The 22,811-nt window shown below is 47.7% G+C and overlaps 1 protein-coding gene across 3 annotated transcripts in view; it reads right to left on the bottom strand.

Moving 5' to 3' along the window:
• Nucleotides 1-22,811, bottom strand: part of LOC138258879 (laminin subunit beta-2-like) — a 431,858-nt gene that overhangs the window by 333,420 nt on the left and 75,627 nt on the right. For all 3 annotated transcript variants that reach the window (XM_069206185.1, XM_069206187.1, XM_069206186.1), the window contains exons 3-4: nt 11,559-11,731; nt 1,196-1,331 (exon numbers count right to left, since the gene is read on the bottom strand). In XM_069206185.1, the coding sequence (XP_069062286.1) occupies nt 1,196-1,331; nt 11,559-11,731 (309 nt within the window). The remainder of the gene's footprint in view (nt 1-1,195; nt 1,332-11,558; nt 11,732-22,811) is intronic.

Below are 22,811 nucleotides of genomic sequence, written 5' to 3'. Positions count from 1 at the left end.
TTTTATACTCTTTGGATGATGTCATCAATGATGAAATCAATGATGTAATAGGAGAAGCCATCAGTGATGTAATATTAAAGATCATAACCAGTGCATGGCGGGGGTGCAAGTTATAGTTAGCTCACTGAGGTATAAGTGGTAAATTTCAGTGCGTTTTTAGTTTTTAATCGTAAGTTGTAACACTTTCCAATACCTAACTATTAAATTACTTTAACTTTGGTTTCGGCGTGAATTTCTAGAGCTCTTTTTTTTTACAGGAAGTAAAATATTGTTAACATACCTAACTATAACATAACTTTAACCTTTGTTGTTTTCAATGAATTTCTGTTTTTTTTTATCTTATTCACCCAACTCTTCCACTGAGCACAACTTTTGGCTGTGCTCAGCCGATGGTCGGCCACAGGCCCTGTTAGTAAGTTCCTTGTATTCTTGAAGGCCAGCCAAGCCCTACATGCACACCTTACTCATTGTTAAAATGGTTATTCATTGAAACACAAGTAGACATTATCAAAGAAAGAAACTTTAGGGAAAACACAACATGACTCCATCGAACAAACAGACACCCAGGGCATCTGTTAAAGAGACATAAAGGAGTCTAAAACCCAACCAGACATAATCCGAAAGAAAACTTCTGGAAAACCCAACCAGATATCAATCAAAGACAAAATATGGAATCTAAAACCCAACCAGAGGTCATTAATTAATGGTGACATTAGATAATCTAAAGCCCAACAGATATCATCAAAAAGGAGACATTTTTAAATCTAAACCAAATCTGTTATCTTCAAAGGGACATTCTGAAATCTAAATCCCAAGAAGGCACAATCTGAGAAAAGTGAATTTTGAAATCTAAATCCCTACCTGACATCATTAAGGTAAGGGGCATACTAAAATCTAAAAATCTAACCAGACACTGTTAAGCAAAGGATCATTGCAAATAAAAATGCATGCAAATGCCATCAAACAGAGGGATATTGTGAAGTCTGAAATCCAATCAGACATCAGTAAACTACGGAGCATTCTGGAGCAAAAAATCCCAACCTAACATTATGAAAGAAAGTCCCTTCATTGAATCTAAATCTAATCAGACATCTTAGTAAAAGGGACATTCTGGAATCATTGTTTGAAATTCTTCATATGCAGGACTGAGTTAAAGAGACCTATTTCAGTGCACACGGAGCACACCTTCTCTTACCATTTTCAGATTGCCACCAGGCCTTCTTGCGGTGCGGTGCAAAGGTGGTGATGACATTTTCGATGCGGTGACTGATGGGGTTGTAGAGAGGGTCGTATGGTCTTCTTGAGTCACACACAAAGCACTTCTTGTCTTCCTAGAATGTAAGAAGGGGAGACCAACAAAAAATGAAATTCTCAAATCCAGATCATGTCTTCCACTTCTCAACCTTGACCCACTGTCATAGAGATAGACAAATGAAAAGTTAAGGAGGGCTTTGTGCACAGCGTGGTATACACTGGAAAGCCAGTCATGAGACTCCAAGCAAATAGAAGCAATAGAATTTCAAAACAGTTGTTTATTCGTTGGTAAATTTACTGTCTAGTGGCAAAGTCTAGGATGATGGAAACAGCCTATTTACTGAATCTCATTAGTTATAGATGCTGCAGGCAGGTCCACAGTAACTCACCTGTTAGGCTTCCATGATGGAGAAGTTATACGAAAAAGGCTGATAGCAAAAAGTACATATTGTAAAGGAGGTAGTCTAGTAATTCAAGCGGTACTGAATAAAACTAGGGAGTATCATGACATGGGTAATAATAAAAGTGTGTGGTATTGTAATGCGGGAAGCATTACAACGTGGGGGTGAAATAAAGTGAATGAAATGATAAGAGTGGAATAGTACAACAGCGTATTATGAAGAATGGATGAACTTATATGATCGTAAACCAACGATAGCAAGGACTATATCAAAGAACAAGAAGCATTATTATGAAAAGGTTGTGCAATTCAACAACTATTTATATAAAGCATTAACTCTATCATAACAAAAGTGATATTATACACCCATGGTGACAAACTTAGTGGGTGTGCGATCACCGCATCTTGCTAGTAGATATTTTTCCCACACTTGTTCTAAACATCACAAAAACAAACATGTCTACCCTAAAATTAATTGTGATTGGGCCCCTTCAAGCATTCAATCAATACTCATTTTGCACACAAAAACACATTGTTGGCTCACACATCCTAGCCAGATTTTGACAATTCCGAATCTCCTACCAATGAGAAGAATAGAGACCATCTGGGCAAATATTAAAGAAGTGTGAATTTGGGTGGACTAGCACCAATGATCCTTGATTTGTTTCACCTCACAACACTCTGCAGTTCAACAAACTAATAGATAGAATGCAAGAAGGAATGTGATTTCGGACAAGCTCTTATTTAATCAGATGATGATTTGCTGTACCCTAAGCATCCCATGGGTTGCTTTAAAGTATTGCCCAGAGCTCTATAAGAACACTGTGATTAAGGGCACCCACTCTTCAAGAACCAAAGCCAATGAATATGATTTGCGTGACCTGAATTGACCAAGCCCGTGGTCTAGTGCGGCATGTCATAGAATTTCTCCCTCTCACCTCTGTTGGCCACTATTAACTTATGTCAGTTGACACAGGTCATTAAACATTCTTGCTTAAATGAAGGATTTCACCACAGTTATCTAAAATCCCCTTCATCTGGAACGCAAGTCAGTTATTCCCAAATAATTATATATATATATAAATATTGACCATCTTCACATCTGGATGAAGGGGCTTTCTTGGCCAGAAGGGTAACAAACCTGAGATATTGGTGCTGGGAGAGCAATAGCCACACTGCTTGGTGTGATGGCACAATTTATTTATACCAACCACTGCGTTGAAGCGATAAGGAGCCCTGTGATGATGTGCTTGGGGTCCATCAACATCCCCAATAAACTTACAGACACCCACAAAGAAAGCAAAATCAAGCGGCCAGGATCAGCCTGAATCTGAGAAATGTGATCCTGCAAAGCCTGCTTTAAAAGCACTTCAATGGGCTGCTGCTGCCTGACTCCGTAGCTGCCCCTGGGGGGACCGGCATCCCAACTTAATGCACATGGGACTCAACCCTGCAAGGGGTGCAACACATAATCCTGGGGCGACCCAACACTGAGATCGACGGGTGAGTTGGCGGCCACCGCTCCACCCCGCGAGCACACAGCCGTACGAACTGGTCACTCAAAAGCTAAGAATAAGTTCCCTCTTAGCTCTATTAGCCAACGTCAAACCTGGAGCGTAAAAAAGCACACGTCACACCGAGAACAAAAGGCAAAAGGCCAGACCGACAAGAGGATAACGCCAAGCCGAGCGCAGCGACACCCCACAAGGCACTTACCAGGCAGCCACAATGGCTGGCAGGTCCAAATCATCCAAGAACCTGGACCGCAACACTCTTGGAGCAACACCCAATGACCAGCAGACAAACCCGTCCCTACAGTCACTAGAAAATACTCTCATGTCACACTCTGCACAGTTTGAGAAAGTACTACAGGCGATCATGGATACTAAATCCTCCTTGGAAAACAGAATAGATGCAGTCTCACAAGACCTGAATCTCTTACGAGTGGACCACCGTAAATTGGCGGAAAGAGTGAAAACGGCTGAAGAAGGGCTCTCCGACCTAACCCCTATGGCTCAAGATAATCAAAAACAGATCCAGCACCTAGATGCAGAGCTGAAAGTGCTCCGGAGGAGATCGGAGGAGACGGAGAGTAGAGCGCGTCGCAACAACATATGCTTCCTGGGGTTTCCAGAAAATATGCGGCAACCAGACTCGGAAATATCCCTGGAACAATGGCTAATCAAGGAGGTGTTAAACGGAGCTCCATCCAAGTTCTTCTCCGTGGAACGGGCGTACAGAATCCTGGGCAGACCTCAGGCCCCAGGCCAACCGCCTAGACCACTGATCGCTAGATTTCTAAATTACAGGGACCGAGACACAATTTTACAACAGTTCCGCAACAAAGGCCCATATAATTACGAGGACTCGATCATCAATGCATATCCGGTCTTTACACAGGAGGTGCAGAGTCAACGTAACTCCTATGTTAAAATCAAGCAGCGTCTGCGTGAACATAATATTAAGTACGCTTTGTTGTTCCCTGCAAAACTAAGAGTGGTATCGGAGGACCGCACCCACATATTCACCTCTCATGAGGACGCTTGGACATGGCTGCACACCAGGGGCCTCGCCCGCCCCCGGGAGGATGCGGAAGGTGATGAGGAATGGCTAACCTCTGCCTCAAGAAAGGGGTCCAGGAGGCGCGCCAGGGGCCAACCTAACGACCAACAAGTAGCAGAAGAAAGAGCAAGAGTACTGAAAGAGACTCCCTTACTCATGCAAAGCAACTTCGCGACTGCTAGGAAGCCCCCAGAGATGGGCACGGACTCTGACACGGCCAGCTCCGTATCCACAATAACAGGAGAGCTAGGTGGGCCGAGGGTCACCCCCAGATCCACGGACGAACTTTAACCACACACAACTGTCTCGCCTGCCCGTTGGCACTAACATTGGTTGAACCCGGAAGCCACCGGGGGCTCCGGGCGGCGGCGGAGGCCGAAGAGTATGCGCCCCCGGTAACAAGTATCTTTTGTATAAATTTATAGTTATCTGTTGCAGTGTGCTTCAGGGGATGACGCGTGGGGCGCGGGGGCGGAGGGGGGAGCGGACTCACATCCCGGGGCGCCCAATGGTATCAGCAGACTAAGGGGGTCATTCTGAACTCGGCGGTCTTTTCTCCAGACCGCCGAGGCCGGGGGAGACAGAATACCGCCATTGCCGGCGGTATTCATGCCTCCCTATTCTGACATTTCCGCTGGGCCAGCGGAAATGGCACATCAACATTGCCGCCGGCTCATAATAGAGCCGGCGGCAATGTTGATGTGCAGCGGGTGCAGTAGCACCCGTCGCGCATTTCAAATGCGCGATGGAGCTATGCCTGGGGGCCCCTGCACTGCCCATGCCAAGTGCATGGGCAGTGCAGGGGCCCCCAGGGGCACCCCCAGTCCCCTTACCGCCAGCCTTTCAATGGCGGTGTTTACCGCCACGGACAGGCTGGCGGTCGGGGACTCATAATCCCCAGGGCAGCGGTGCTTGCACCGCTGCCCTGGGGATTATGCCCGCCAGGCCGAAGCCTGGCGGGAAAGTGGAGGGGCCGGCGGTATGACCGTGGCTTTTCCGCCACGGTCAGAATTGCTGGCGGAACACCGCCAGCCTGTTGGCGGTGTTACCGCCAACATACCGCCGGCCGCCAGGGTCGGAATGACCCCCTAAGTCTGCGGAAAGATGTGAGCCCCGCAAAAGAGCCACATCTGGTAGATAAGATAACTCCACCACGGAAATCCAATCGGATACGGTTTTTTTCACACACTTACGGGTTTAGTAGTTTCACACAAGATGTTAGAAGGGTTGGGGATCCATTTGGGGTGGTTGGGGTTAGTAATCTAGTAAAAATGCATGCGCCAGATTGACTCAAAGCACAGGGAACACTGCTGCACACGTCCCCCTTAACAAACAGCTCTGCCAGAGGGGCAGTGACCAGGAGGGCCAAGCTTAAGGACAGGAACCCAAGCACAGAGACATATCTCATAAACCCTCATGGCGCCTCACGGGAGAATTAACAAAAACCAGTATGTCGTAGTAACATGGAATGTGAGGGGCCTGGGAGCGCTGAGTAAACGGTCCAGATTGCACGCACGCCTTAGGCGACTAGGAGTACACATTGCTATTTTACAAGAGACGCATATGCTGGAAGCGGACTTGTGGGAGCTACGCGCGAGGTGGGGAGGCCAGTTGGTAGGCACTACGTACTCAGCTTTCGCGAGGGGTGTGTTGATCTGGATCGCAGCTGGGGTCCCATTCCTCCTAACGGCACACAAAATAGACCAGGGAGGCAGATACGTGGTAGTGGAAGGCCAGTTGGATGGCAGACAGTTAGCTGTAGTCGGTATATACGCTCCAAACAATGGGATTGTAGGTTTCCTGGGCACTCTCACGCCGACACTATTGACAAATCCATTGGCTCCGGCCCTCTGGGGCGGAGACTTCAATAGCACACCAACTGTAACACTGGACAGATCCCATGCCCAAGCGAGCTCGATAGCAAATAGGAAAACCCCAGGTCCCTTGCAGCTATGGGCAGGCAATATGAGACTATACGACATATGGCGCTTAGGTCATGTGCAACAGAGGGAATACTCATTCTACTCAGCCCCACACAAAGCCCACACTAGAATAGATATAATATGGGGCACCCAGGACATAGGAGCACTGGTCAGTGAGTCAGAATACCTAGCGAAGACACTGTCAGACCACGCACCACTGAGAGTAACATTGGACTGGGGTAGGACACGTCAGGCGATCCCTACGTGGCGACTGCAAGTGTAAGCTTTACAAGACCAGGCATTCGCCGAAACACTGAAATCCACATTAAGCCAATACTGGGAAACAAATGCCTTAACCGCAAACTCACGAGCGGTAGAGTGGGATGCCCACAAAGTAGTGGTTCGCGGGCTATGCATATCCTCCACGTGGGGAGTAAGACGCACCTTGCAGGCGGAAATCGTCAAGCTAGAAAAGGAGCTTAGAGCGGCAGAAACAGCAGTAGCGCAAGGGGAAATCCCTCACACAGTGCTCAAAGAAAGGCGCTCAAAATACAACGATGCTGACAGCAAACTCCGTTGTCACGACTATAATTATAATCTAATGCATCTGCAAACAGAAGGGGATAGATCGGGCAGAATGCTGGCGTGGCTGCTGCGTGAGGATAGACAGCAATCCCCTATCGGGGCCATACGCGTTGACGCACACGGCATGGCCACTACACAAGCTGAGATAAACGGAACGTTTAGAGAATATTACTCAAACTTATATACCAAACGCACCTCATGCACTTCTCCGCAACTCAAGTCCTTTCTCGCGGGCTCTCTCCTGCCGCAGTTATCTCAAGCTGACAGGGAATCACTTGAAGCTCCCATGACAGTCGGAGAAATAGAATTAGCCCTAGCGCAGATGCCCAGGAACAAAGCGCCTGGCATAGACGGCCTCCCGTTGGAGTATTACACTGCCTATTCATCCTGCCTAAAGCCCCACCTGCTGAAGGTGTTCGAAGAAGTGTGGGCCAATGAATGCCTGCCCACATCCCAGAGAGAAGCCATGATAGTGGTGCTCCCCAAACAGGGCCGTGACCCCACAGATGTCAAATCCTACAGATCACTATCGCTCTTAAACTTAGACTGCAAAATACTGGGCAAAATATTGGCAAACAGACTAGCCCCCATCATACACACCCTAATACATGACGACCAAAATGGTTTTATACCAAAGAGGAACACCTTCTTGAATATCTGTAGATTACTGAGCATAATGGGAGACACCCCCCCAGATGCATACGAAGAAATGGTGCTATCGCTAGATATCGAAAAGGCGTTTGACACGCTGGAGTGGGACTTCCTCCTGGCCACAATGCGACGAATGGGAATAGGCCCCAATTACACACACTGGGTCCGGACACTGTATTCCAGCCCACAAGCCAGGGTGAAGACGGGCGGTGTGATCTCCGACAGTTTTTTGATCACTAGGGGCACGAGACAGGGCTGCCCCCTCTCCCCGCTATTGTTTGCTATAGCAATGGAACCATTAGCGGCAAGAGTACGCTCCATGGAACAAAGCTGGGGAATAGTCAGGAACGGTATCCATCATGCAATCTCGCTATATGCAGACGATGCCTTAATATATATCCGGAAAGGCAACGAGGTGGTACCCTCAGTAATGTCACTACTGGCTGAGTTCGGAGACCTGTCAGGTCTAGTGGTAAACTGGGAAAAGTCATGTGCGTTCCCGCTAGTAAAGTGGTCACCTGAAAGACAGGGGGCCGCCCCGCTGGTGCGCCTGAAATGGTGCTTTGAAACGTTTAAATACCTCAGGATAAATATATACCATAACACAGAGGATTTCAGAGACGGGAATTTGGGGAGGGCGCTGGCCTCCATAAAAGGCTCGCTGCGATTTTGGAACAAGCTACCGCTTTCGCCTCCACGGAAGGTGGCGATCGCGAACATGCTGATTTTGCCTAGGCTTTTATACTATTTCGCGGCCTTGCCTATCATTATCCCCAAAAGCTTCTTTGGTAATTTGAATACAGCGCTGCTGCAACTCATCTGGGGTGGGGGCAGAGCGCGAGTGGCTCTAACCACTCTGCAACGACCAGTGGACGTGGGTGGCCTGGGAGCCCCCAACTTCGAACACTACTACGCAGCTGCACAGCTGCAGTGGGTTCAGAATTGGATCCACAGACCGGCGCTGGCAGAGTCCGTGCGGCTGGAGTCCTGGTTAAAAGGGACCCCCCTGCTAAGGTGGCTGTCATCCAAACGACCCAAGGTGGAATCTGTCAATCCACTGCTGGCAGTGGCGCATGCATGCTGGGCTAAATATGTACAAAGTGGGGGCAACATGCTCCCCTACTCCCCGTACATCCCGCTGGACCACCTCCCGGGGTGGACCGGGGCCGGTACGCAATCGTCGACTGCGTGGACAGAGGCAGGCGCACAGACAGTGGGCGACTGTTTTGAAGACGGCAAGCTAATGGCGTTCGAGGCTATACAGGCCCTCACCGAGGTGAACCCCGGCCAATTTCTGGCATACCACGCCATATGCCATGCAATTAAAAACACGTGGGGGGCAGGTACCTCAGAACCAGATTCCTCCCCTGTAATTCATCATATACTACAATATGATGCCCAAATAAAAGTAACATCAAGCCTGTACAAAATCCTTAACAAGCCCCCCGTGCCACACATGGAGAGGGCTAGGGAGAGATGGAACACCGTTCTCCCTGACCCGATCCCACAAGCAGAATGGCCGAAAGCTCTGTATTATGCCCGAGGAGTGTCAAGGAACCCCAGATTTAGGTACACCCAGTTCAACTTCACACATCAAACATATTTGTCCCCAGCCAGGATAAAGCGAATGTTCCCCGACACGGAGCCGACATGCCCTAGATGTAAAGCGCCATCAGCACACTTCTACCACATGGTCTGGGAGTGCCCTAGCAAACAAAAAGCATGGATGGAGGTGGTTCAAGGGATCTCTGAACTGACGGGTCTTGTATTGGCAGTGGACCCCAAGTCCTGCCTACTGGGGCTGAGGTCAAGATCTAAAAAACAAAGACACCTGCACAAATTTGTGGACCTAGCCTGTTTGATGTATAAAAGACTGATAGCAATGCACTGGAAAGCGCCCAAAGCACCCGATCAGAATTCCTGGTACACCCTCACACTACGCTGGGCCCGCACGGAGTACCAGGTACTAAAGAAGCTGGCGCGAGAGGGTCAACAACACACAGGGTGCGTCGCCTGGGAAACATTGGTAACCAAACTTGAGGCCAAAAACGATGATAAGCCCCCATGAACCGGGGAATACACAGAATGAACACGCACAGCACAACTCCGCCTACGCACCCCCCCGCGGAAGCACAACTCGACGCGCGGCTCGCCACCATTTAACGGGCTCGGTAAACCCCCCCCCGCACTGACAGCTGTCCAGCTCACCAGTGCAAGAATATCAATAACACATAGGGTAAACACTTAACCTCCGTCACCACCTGCTGTAATCGAGCCCATGCAAGGCCACTACTTGGCGACACTTGGGATAGAATCAGCAGTAAAAGGCCCACACTGGCCGCGCATGCGCACCCCCCCAGCTACTGAACACACGCTAAAGTTTCCAGCCAATGCAGCAAGTAATGATACTGAATGTTATGTAGTGTTCCGAGACGTGTCTAAGCGTGGGGTTTGGGGTTTTTGTATGTTTCCTATGCAGATAAATGGGATCCTGTTGTTGGCAAATTTATAGCTTGTAATGTATATCTGAAATATAAAACCAATAAAATATTTAAAAAAATAAAAATAAAAGCACAAATAAAAGCACTTCACTGTCTAAGAGCTGAGCCAGAAATACAACTCAAGGTTCTCTGCACAGTGCACAAAGTCTACAAACGTTTGAGAGCAGATTATGTGCAAACACTGGCCCATGCTAGATGCATCCAGAGATTCTTACTTGGTACCCATTCCCTCAATGTACCAACCACAATATAGATGGTATAAGCATCGGGGCATGCCCCGTGAGGTTCAAGTCTGAAACTTCTCCAGTACTCTACATCTAACCCTGAAGGCAGCAACCAACCACATGCAAACCACTGAGAACCCAATTGCTCAGAAGAGCCTTTGAACCTGTTCATCATCTTAAGGGGACCCGGTGGGACCATCAATTGATGGAGCAAAGATGGATGCCCAGTTTAAGGTGAAGCACACAGCAGTGGAAATAACCGAGTATAACACAATGGCCTAACTCCTCGGACACTGAAATGGAGCGACGGAAGAGAATGAGAAGACAACCTCAGGTTTGGTTACAATAGAAAGACCAACACAGCGTCCGAAGAAGCAGAAGGCAGCAATAAAGGAAAGCTGGACTGGATACCTTTAATACCCCTTGACTGATGTCTAACCACCCTTCATCTGCCTTCATTGACCCACTACAGTCTTGCCCTCCAGATGGCCATAACTACCCCAGGAAGTCTTCAGAAGAAAGACCATGCAATGATCTCACTCCATCAACACACACAGCTCTGTTGTCTATGGAAGAACACGCAGACGTAACCCTGCCAGACAACCATAGAACTCAGCGCTTGAAGCCGCCGTAGAGTGAAATGCTAGCACTGCACAAAACTCTAGGAAAAAATACCTCTGGGGGTAGGAGAATAAAAACAGGCGTCTAACAAGGGAGGGTTTTAAGGAAGCTGAACAGAGTGCTTGGCTACAATATAATAAGCGTCTCATTAAATCAGAGAGAATGTGGGCTACAGTGATGTCCATGCACTGTGCAGCTTGTAGGGTGAAACAAAGCACACTGCAGCTAAAGCCATGGAGATTACGTAAAGTCTTGTGGTAGTGAGAGCATCAGGTGTATAAATAGCAGGATTTCTCCTATATATATATATATATATATATATATATATATATATATATATATATATATATATATATATATATATATATATAAGGTCTACAATATACAAAAAAGATGAAAAATGAAGGGTCAAATAGCACTTAATATAGAATCTGCAGCAAAATAAGGTTATTGTGTTGCAGCTGGGTTGAAGCAAACTTCGATTACAATAAAATAGGAATGTATGCATTAATACAGTCAGCAAATTATATTTCTATTTTATAACACCCCTGCGTTTACAGCAATCTTCATAACTTAGAGTTGCAGTAACAAAGTATTAATGACGCGGCCAGCACCAAAGGAGCTTGTTAAAAGGGTGTGTTTTCCAAAGAAGGAAATGTAAGCAAGCAGATCATTTCTGACTGCTAATAAAGAGGGGCGGCTGGTTTGCCCAGGATCAGACAGTTGATTCAAGGGAATAAGCCAGCATAAGAAGTTTGCCTGCACAGTCAGCAACCTAACCCCCAGCACACATCCCAGTCCTGTGGCATGAGTGCACTGCTGGCCAGGAACCACTCACCTGCAGATGGCTGACTATGCAGTATGGCCGTGACCTCCTCAGGCCACAGGTGGACGATGCCTTGAGTTTATCCGCTCGGCCAACCAGCAGGTCCCCTGTGGCCGGGTAGCAGCTCCCTTGGGCACAGCCGTGCAGCTTCTGGAAATCCTGGCTCAGGGTGCCAACCACCAGAGCTGAGGGGAGGAGAAAGAAATAAAATGTGATTGACAGCAGAAATTCAACCCAAAAGGCAACAATTCACCCATTCCTGGCAACAAACTGTCTCCACCTAGTTCTAGGTACTATGGATTGTCTTCACCCAGTAGGTGGTGATACAATGATTCCACACAGAAGCCAACCAATCACCCACTACTGGGGATTAACTCCATGCAGAAGCTAGAGGCAAACATTCACCCAATACTGGGTACACCAGCTTCTCACACAAGCCAGCCATTGACCCAGTACTGCACACAAACCAACTCCACACAGAAGTTAGAAGGCAAACATTCACACCGTATTGGGGATACACCAATTCCACAAAGAAGCCAACCATTGACCCACTACTGCACACAAACCAACTCCAAGCAGAATCTAAAAGCCAACCATTCATCCAGCACTAGGGCTACACAAACCAACCACTGGCCCACAACTGCACACAATCCAACTCCTCACAGAAGCTAGAAAGGAAATATTCACACAGTAATCGGCTAACAACAACTCCTCACACAAGCCAACCACTGACCCACCACTGCACACAAACCAACTCCACACAGAAGTTAGAAGGCAAACATTCACACCGTATTGGGGATACACCAATTCCACAAAGAAGCCAACCATTGACCCACTACTGCACACAAACAAACTCCAAACAGAAGCTAAAAGCCAACCATTCACTTAGAACTAGGGCTACACAAGCCAACCATTGGCCCACTACTGCACACAAACCAATTCCACACAGACGTTAGAAGGCAAACATTCACACAGTATTGGGGCTACAGCAGTTCCATAAAGAAACCAACCATTGACCCACTACTGCACACAAACCAACTCCAAACAGAATCTAAAAGCCAATCATTCATCCAGCACTAGGGCTACACAAACCAACCACTAGCCCACAACTGCACACAAACCAACTCCACACGGAAGCTAGAAGGGAAATATTCACACAGTAATGGGCTAACAACAACTCCTCACACAAGCCAACCACTGACCCACCACTGCCCACAAACAAACTCCACACAGAAACTAGAAGCTAAACATTCACAAACTACTGCGGCTAAACAAGCCGACAACTGACCCAATACTGCACACAAACCAACTCCACACAGAAGCTAGGAGGCAAACATTCACACAGCATTGGCGATACATCACCTCCACACAGAAGCCAACCATTTTACTCAGTACTGCACACAAACCAGCTCCAAACAGAAGATAAAAGCCAACAATTCACCCAGTACTAGGGCTACACAGGCCAACCACTGGCTCACTACTGCACACAAACCAACTCCACACAGAAGCTAGAAGGCAAACATTCAAACAGTAATCGGCTAACAACAACTTCTCACACAAGCCAACCATTGACCCACCACTGCACACAAACAAACTCCACACAGAAACTAGAAGGTAAACATTCACAACCATTTCGGGGATACACCAACTCCACAGAGACGCCAACCATTTACTCAGTACTGCACACAAACCAACTCCAAACAGAAGCTAAAAGCATTTCACCCGGTACTAGGGCTGCACAAGCCAACCATTGGCCCACTACTGCACACAAACCAACTCCACAACTCCACACAGAAGCTAGAAGCCAAACATTTACACAGTACTCGACTAACTCCAACTCCTCACACAAACCAACCATTGACCCCCTACCGCACGCAAACTCCGTACAGAAACTAGAAGCCAAACATTCACACAGTATTGGGGTTACACTAACACCACACAGAAGCCAGGCATTTACAAGCCAACTATTGACCCACTACTGCACACAAACCAGTTCCACACGGAAGATAGAAGCCAAACATTCATACAGTATTGTGGATACACCAACTCCACACACAAGCCAACCATTTACTCAGTACTGCACACAAATACAATCCAAACCGGAGGTAGAACTCAAACTTTCACCCAGTGTTAGGGGCAAACCAGCTTCACCCAGAAGTCAATCACCTTCTCCATATTGTGGTTAAACCTCCTTTACACACAAGCCAACCATTTATCCATTAATGGGAATACACTGACTCCACATAGACGCCAACTATCCATCCGGTACTGGGAAAATGCAAACCCCACCCAGAAGCCAACCAGTCACCCAGTACTGGGCTTATACCAACTCCACCCAGAATCCAACCATTCACTCAGTGCCCAGGATAAATCAAATCTACGTAGCAGCCAGCTCTGCCCAGAATCAACCATTCACCCCGTACTATGGACAAAATAATTCCAGTCGGAAGACAAGTTACCCAGAAACCAATCATTCATTCAGTGCCCAGGATAAATCAAATCTGCCTAGAAGCTAGCTCTGCCCAGAATCAACCAATCACTGCATAGTATGGACAAAACAATTCCAGTTGGAAGACAGGTTACCCAGAAACCAATCATTCACTCAGCAGTGTGGATAAACCAACTTCACCGAAAACAATGTGCTTTAAGTACTGTCTCCAGGTTACATTAACTGTGTGTCTGTACTAAGTCTTAGATACAGCTAAACAAGCAAGACTTTGGACAAAAGTGGTCATTATGAACATGGTGGTAATGACCGCCATGCTGGCGGTCATTACCGCTAATATTACTGCCAACGGCATAGCAGTCCAGACCGCCATATTCTGAACACAGTAGTGAACTGGGTGCAAAGCAGCCAGTTCTCTACCACCCACCGCCAGGCCAGAATCGACCCCCGGGCCGACGGTAGGCACATTCGACGCGGCGGTGGAGGCTGGACCGGCAGTGGGATTATGATCCCTTTTCCACCAGGGATTTCCTGGCGAGCTACCCTGCCAGGTAATCCCTGGTAGAAAGCATACAGGTGACAGGAATTATAATTCCTGTCACCTGCATGTGACACATCAGCCCCCCCCACTCTTGCTGCTAACCCCTACCCACCCCACAAGCCCCTAGAACCACCCCCACCTCCCGAAAACTGACCCCCAACCCTCCTCCCCCGAATCTCCATGTAGCCCTCCCAGATCCCCCCTCACCATCCCCCACCCCCCCACATACAGGTCCCCCCAAACCCCAACCCCCCACATCCTCATGCACCCATACACCTACATGCACACATGCATTCATACACTCAGACACACATCCCTCCTTCACAAACACTCACGCACACCTCCATGCACTCACACTCACACACACACACACACCCTCCCCCTTCCCTCTCAGACAGCACTTAACTGTCCCGTTGCGCTGCTCCGGAAGGGAATGGGCTCTTTGGATGCTGCTCCACTGGCATTGCCATGCCTCCATACACTGCCACGCCTATAACTGCATCATTTTAGGCGTGGTGGTGTCTGGACTGACGTGGCAGTGAGGGTGGAGCAGCATCCACCCCCAACACTGACTGCCATCATGGCACATTGCGGCCCTCACCGCCATCAATGGCTGTGAGGCTTTAGGCATCATTATATTGTGGGATGCCTGCCGCTGCCACTGGCGGTCTTCTGTCGACCGTCAGCGTGGTCGGCGGCGGGCTATCCCGCCATGTTCAAAATGAGGGCCTTATGGCACATGGCGGCCCTCACCGCCATCAATGGCTGTGAGGCTTTAGGCATCATTATATTGTGGGATGCCTGCCGCTGCCACTGGCGGTCTTCTGTCGACCGTCAGCGTTGTCGGTGGCGGGCTATCCCGCCATGTTCAAAATGAGGGCCTTATGGCACATGGCGGCCCTCACCGCCATCAATGGCTGTGAGGCTTTAGGCATCATTATATTGTGGGATGCCTGCCGCCGCCACTGGTGGTCTTCTGTCGCCTGTCAGCATGGTCGGCGGCGGGCTATCCCGCCATGTTCAAAATGAGGGCCTTATGTCTTGTTCGGACTAGCCTATGGGGCAATCCAGCAATACCAGAAAGGGCTAGTCTGACAGGTCAGTGCGTGGGCCTTTTTGTCAGTTTGTTGTACTGCTCTATAGTCTGGTGGGCTGAGTTTTACTGTTGACTTCCCTTATGTTACCACAAACATTGCCTGCAGCAAGCACAAGTGCATATAGACCCCCCATACTTTACAAAATACCTATGCAGTGTGTCTTCATGAGCTCAAACTGCCCCAATTTGCAAGATGGACCACTAATATCGGCTACTTTTATTTTGGTGCCCCAACTTACTTTCTGTCCTAGTTTGACCCTGAACGAAGTGTCTTTGACAGACTGCTATACAGTGTTCATTATATGGTCCTAAATCCGTGGGCCAGTCCACAAGATAAACTTGTCCAGCATTATGAGCTCTCCCTGTTTGTATTGCATATAAATTATTAATCTAGAGTTAGCTCATTTCCCTGGTGTTGATTCAGGCGTCCCACAGAATTTGCAGCAAGTTTCTTCTTTAAGATTTCTGTTTGTAAAAATATCTTAGAGAAAAATGTAAACTACCGAAAACTAAGACTAAACATGCTGTGTCAAAATAAGGAATTTTGAGTGGAGTTCAATGCCCAATGTTAAAAATAATGCCCTTATCCTTAATTTAAATTGCAAGTTTTTTCTCCTACACAACAATTACTTACCTCTTATTAAAATACATAATGTCCATAATCAATTATGATTGTAAATTAGGAACTTAAACAATTGAATTAAATACCACATGGTCAATTAATAAGTAATTAACTTACTGAAAAAATGTTTTCAATAATGTATTTTAACTGACAGAATTGTGTCTCTTTTGAATATTAATTTAAATGTAATGATCCGCATTGCATAAAAACCAAAGTTGTTGTGCTAGGAGAGAGCAGAGCAGTGCCACATCTGTTAAGATTTCGCTCAGTAGCTCTCTTCCCCAGTGATAGCGCTCTTTCAGGCTGCGTACCGCCGTGGAGATACCTTAGCAGCATAGTGCAAAGGTGTGTGTTTTATGTATGGTACAGGATGATGTGTTTGACGCTTAGCATTAGGTGTGCGCCTGTAGGACACTCTACCATCACAAAATACTATGCATAGACAAACTTTAAAACTTGAAAAGTTAGGAGAAATAAAAACATTTTTCAGTGTAGTGCCTGCCTCAAGGCAGCATTATTTTTTGGCACAAATCCCTGGCTACCATTGTTAGGAGATAGAGCTTTGAGTAAAAAATCATGGGTTGTAGTATAGGAATGCCAATGTACCACCCATGGAAAGCCCGCTTGAGACAAAGTAACACGAAATAGTGCAAAGCGCTATTTGAATAACTTGTAAGGCAACTTTCTAGAACAAAACAAATTGCACTGTAAAGTAAATTCTTTGTCAACATTTTGCATAGTTTGGGCCCCTTTTTAGGTCAAAGCCTACCAGAAAACGCAGCTTTCTGGTTTGCTAACAACATCCTGGGGGCATTAGAAAAGCTTCTCTGGGAATTGATTCCACCCATTGCTTACCATTGGCTTCGTGGTGTGTAACTCACATTTGCTTGCTTTCTATTTGCTGGCTCTATTTGTTTTAGGCTGTCCAGCTTGAGCTCGTCCCTTCCCTTGCCCAAACCTTGTATACTGTATTCTTCCACCTGTACTGGATTTCTGTAAACATGCCTCTAAATCTTGTTTTTATCTTGTCACATTTGCTGTTCAGTCAGATCAAATGTTAGGCCGTGTCTCCCAGGGAGCTTGGAGTTTACTTTTCTTTCTCTGAATTCAAAGTGAGAGGATTTATGTGACAATCATGTTGGCCACTGGAGGGAATGCTTGAGGAAGGCTGTACAATATTATTCTTTTCTAACACACAAGAAAATTGAAATGTCTGAAAATGAACTGTGCAGATATTTGAGAATATATTTGAATAAGGACAGCAAAAATAGAGCACATTTTTCAGTAATTCTGAAGTGTGATGGAAACAAATATTTTAGTACAATCAGATCAATATTTCCACACATTATCGTTTGCACGCTATATACTTTTATCATTAGAACTGTCTGTGCAAATGTAATGGTCATTTCAGTTGAAGATGTGTTGTCTATAATGACAGTACATTACCACACCATGCAAACTCCACTTTACCCTGCTCTACTCTGTACTATCCGCACTACGCCACTCCATGGCGCTACACAACGCATCACTGCACTCTACTTTGCACCACTCTACGCCTCTCTACCCTACACCGCGCTACTCTATTCCAGTGCACACGACACACTATTCTTCTATGCACCTCAACACTCTTCACCGCTGCACTCTACACCACTCCATTCATGCCACTGCACTCTATGTCACTGCACTCTATTTCACTGCACTCTACTCTGTATCACTCCACTCTAAGCCAGTGCATTCTATGCCGATCCACTCTACAACACTCTAATATACTCTGCACCACTGTAATGTATGACACTCTATGCCACTGCACTCTACCGTGCACCACTCCACTCTACTCCACACCACTTCACTCTAACTCACTCTCCCATGTAACACTGCACTGTATGCCACTCTACTGTGCACCACTGCATTCAATGCCACAGCATTCTACTCTGCACCCCTCCACTCTACGCACCTCTACTGCACTCTAAGCCAATGCACTCTATACCACTACACTCTACACTGCTCCACTGTATGCCACTGCACTCTACTCCAATCGACTCTAAGCCCCTCTAATCTACTCTGCACCACTGTACACCATAGAACCGCACTCTATGACACTCTACTGTATGCCGCTGCACTCTATCACACTCTATTCCACTCTATTCCACTCTGCCCCATTCCACTCTGTGCCACTCCACACTACGTCACGGCAATCTACCCTGTGCCACTCCACTTTCCTCTACGCCACTCTATTCTACGCTGCTAAACTCTATGCCAATGCACTCTACACCCCTTTACTCAAAAACAAATGCACTCTATGCCACTGCACTCTATTCGAATCTACTCTGCGCCACAGTGCTCTATGCCACGGTTCTTTACTCTTACTTTTCTTTAAAGTACCACACCACCGCAAAGCAGCTAGCAACCCCAGCGCCATGAGACCCTCACAGGTGACTTTCTGCGGTTTATGAATCCTGATTGATTGATTGCAACACTTTATGCCACTACAGTCTACACCAATGCACTGTACACCACTCTGTTCTACACTATTGTACTCTAAGACACTCTACATTGCAACACTGCACTCTCTGCCACTGAACTCTATGCCACTCTAATCTGCACCACTGCACTCTGTCACTGCACTCGATGCCACCTCACTCTACTCTGCACCACTCTATCTATGCCACTTTATGCCAATGCACTCTACCTCACTACACTTTACTTCACAACGCTCTACACCACTACACTGTCAATCCACTCTATGCCACTCTAACCTACTGTGCAGCACTGCACTCTTACACTGAACTCTATGTCTCTACTCTACTTTGTACCACTCTACTCTACGCCACTCTAACCTACTGTGCACCACTGCACTCTGAAACTGAACTCTACGTCTCTCTACTCTACTTTGTACTACTCTACTCTATGCAGTGTACTCTACCCCACTGCACCATTGCACTCTTCTTCAATGCACTCTACATTACTCCAGAGTAGGCCACTCAACTCTATTGTGCACACCTCCACTCCACGCCACTCCACTCTACGCCAACACCACTCTATGCCACTCTTCCCTGCAACTGTACTCCATGCTACTGCACTCTACGCCAATGCACTCTATGCCACTGCTCTCTGCCACTGCACTCTGCCCTACACCACTCCACTCTACGTCACTTCGCTCTACTCTGAAACAATCTACCCTATGCCACTGCGCTCTATGCCACTACAGTCTATGCCACCCTACTCCACTCTTTGAAACTCCACTCTACGCCACTGCACACTATGCAACTGCACTCTATGCTGCGCCACTCTACTCTGTGCCACATGCACCCTATGTCAACTACTCTGCACAACTGCACTCTACGCCACTGTATTCTGTAACACTCCAGGGCACTGCACTCTATGCTACTGCACGCTATGCCACTGTACATCATTGCGCTCTGACACTGCACTCTATGCCTTGTTACTCTGCACCACTCTACTCTGTACCACTGCTCTCTACACCACTGTACTCTGCACCACTGTACTCTGCACTAATGTACACTGCACCAATGCACTCTATACCAGTGCAGTCCATGCTGCTGCACTCTATGACATAGCACTCTACGACAGTCTACTCTGTACCACTGCACTCTCTGCCACTGAACTCAGAGCTACTCTACTCTGCACCACTGCACTCTACGTCACTGCACTCTACTCTGCACCACTGCACTCTACTCTGCACCACTCAACTCAACTCTAATCCACTTTACGCCCTTCCACAACATGGCTAAAACATATTCACAAAGTCAAAGCTCTTGCACAGGCAAAATCTATTGGCTTTGCCAATGCTGGTTCTGACTCTGCACTGGCACAAAGTGTTGATAAATCTGCCTCTCAGTTTCTAGGTCAAATGGCTCAAAAGTTACCAAGAGAGAGGCTCGCGTGGTGATGCGCAGTCGCAGCTCCTTTGCAAGTCTTAAGCTGTCACATTTCAGGTGCTGATGGCTGAATTCAGCTGATTAACTGGAACTAATTAAGTGTGCATATGGGTATAATGTTCTTTCTTGTCTGATAACATCATATAGGATAATAGTGTAACTGTGTTTGTGAAAACGGCTGCTACATAGAATTGATGGCTGAGAATATTTCCAGTAAACTGCCTTGTTTATGGCAGTAATTAGACAAGTTAATCGCTATTCACTAGCTTTCGGAGGGTAAATGTAACTAACTCGAAGGCTCCTTGACAGCACAAAGATTGACATAAACGTAGATTATCCTCAATGTTTTCTTCCTCAACGACAGAGACCGTGGTTGTTCATTTATAAATCAGGACAATGTGAACCTTATTGCAATGGTAAATTATCTGGCACTCTAGTACTGTTTTTACAAGCCTTTCTGGAATAATTACATTCAATGTGACGTTTCATTTTTGAAAGCCTGTTTATAGTTTATTCACTGTGTCTTCTAGATTTAAGTACGTGTACGAGTATAAGAAGATCCCTGGGAATGGGATTTCAGAAAAGTTTAATGTGTGTTAAAAGGACAAAATAGTGAAATAATACTGCCACAGATTGTGCCGCATAATGCCACATAAAAGGGTTTTTTTTTTTGCCACATAATTTAGTCACCCTCGCTACTTAATTTGGTTTTCCATTGCCGCATAATTCCATACACCCTACCTTTTTACTGCTCAGCCTTTTTCTCAAGAACATTATTCTGCGCTTTCTTTGGGTCTCACCTGTAGACAGGTTTAAGCTCTCTGTCGTCACTAAGGCGAACAATACCGATACTTAGGGTGGGCTTTGGGTCTCCCCTATAATTACACCACAAGAGAGAGGTGAACTGTGTATCTCTGACTGTACGGTGGGATGTGAGGAGTCTCTTTCTAATTACACCCGGGGCGTATTACAGAAGGTTCCCCGAGGGCGCAACAGGCATGTCCGCTCACTTTGTGCACCCCGGGGGTATTTTAATATTACAGCAGGGGTGGCCCCTTCTGTAATACTGATAGCGCGGCGCACGTGTAACGCCTGCGCTGTCTCAAGAGGGCGTTCCCTCATTTGCACGGGGGCGTGGCCCATGCAAATGAGGGAATCACTTTGCCTCTGCCTTATTATAAGGACGCTGTCACAAAGGTAAAGAAGCTGTCAGGAGGTCCACTGAGAGTGTGCCACAAAAAAGTAGCACACTGTCAATGTGCCCCTTGATGGCAGCCCTCTTGTGGGGGCGGGTGGGGGGGGGGCTATGGTGCCCTCAGACACCCCCTTGCAAACAGGTGCAGTCACTGATGGAACTAGGAGAGGTGAGGGGTTTCTGATGACACCAAGAGAGGTGCGGGGTCTCTGATGACACCTGGGAGGTCTCTGATGGAAGCAGGAGAGGTGAGAGGTCTCTGATGACACCTGGGAGGTCTCTGATGGAAGCAGGGGAGGCGAGGGGTCTCTGATGACACCTGGGCAGTCTCTGACAGAACCAGGGGAGGTGAGGGGTCTCTGATGGAAGCAGGAGAAGTGAGGGGTCTCTGATGAAACCAGGAGAGGTAAGGGGTCTCCGATGACACCTGGGAGGTCTCTGATGCAACCAGGAGAGGTGGGCGGTCTCTGAAGAATCCAGGAGAGGTGAGGGGTCTCTGATAACATCTGGGAGGTCTCTGACAGAAGCAGGGGAGGTGAGGGGTCTCTGATGGAAGCAGGGGAGGTGAGGGGTCTCTGATGAAACCAGGAGAGGGGTTTCTGATGACGCCAAGAGAGGTGAGGGGTCTCTGATGACACGTGGGAGGTCTCTGATGGAAGCAGGAGAGGTGAGGGGTCTATGATGACACCTGGGAGGGCTCTGACAGAACCAGGGGAGGTGAGGGGTCTCTAATGGAAGCAGGAGAGGTGAGGGGTCTCTGATGAAACCAGGAGAGGTAAGGGGTCTCTGATGGCACCTGGGAGGTCTATGATGAAACCAGGAGAGGTGGGAGGTCTCTTAATAAACCAGGAGAGGTGGGAGGTCTCTGAAGAAACCAGGAGAGGTGAGGGGTCTCTGATGACATCTGGGAGGTCTCCGATGAAACCAGGAGAGGTGAGGGGTCTTTGATGAAAGCAGGAGAGGTGAGAGGTCTCTGATGACACCTGGGAGGTCGCCGATGAAACCAGGAGAGGTGAGGGGTCTCTTATGACACCTGGGAGGTCTCTGATGGAAGCAAGAGAGGTGAGAGGTCTCCGATAACACCTGGGAAGTCTCTGATGGACGCAGGAGAGGTGAGGGGTCTCTGATGACACCTGGGAGGTCTCTGACGGAACCAGGAGAGGTGAGAGTTCTCTGATGACACCTGGGAGGTCTGTGATGGAAGCAGGAGGGGGGAGAGGTCTCCGATGACACCTGGGAGGTCTCTGACGGAACGAGGAGAGGTGAGGGGTCTCTGATGACACCTGGGAGGTCTCCGACAGAACTAGGGAAGGTGAGGGGTCTCTGATGGAAGCAGGAGAGGTGAGGGGCCTCTGATGACACCTGAGAGGTCTCTAACGGAACCAGGGGAGGTGAGAGGTTCCTGATGACACCTGGGAGATCTCTGGTGGAAGCAGGAGAGGTGAGAGGTCTCTTATGACCCCTGG

This window comes from Pleurodeles waltl, chromosome 9, assembly GCF_031143425.1.
Source record: "Pleurodeles waltl isolate 20211129_DDA chromosome 9, aPleWal1.hap1.20221129, whole genome shotgun sequence".
Lineage (NCBI taxonomy): Eukaryota > Metazoa > Chordata > Amphibia > Caudata > Salamandridae > Pleurodeles > Pleurodeles waltl.
The sequence above is the reverse complement of the archived record's forward strand: the minus strand, read 5'-3'. Positions and strand labels throughout refer to the sequence as shown.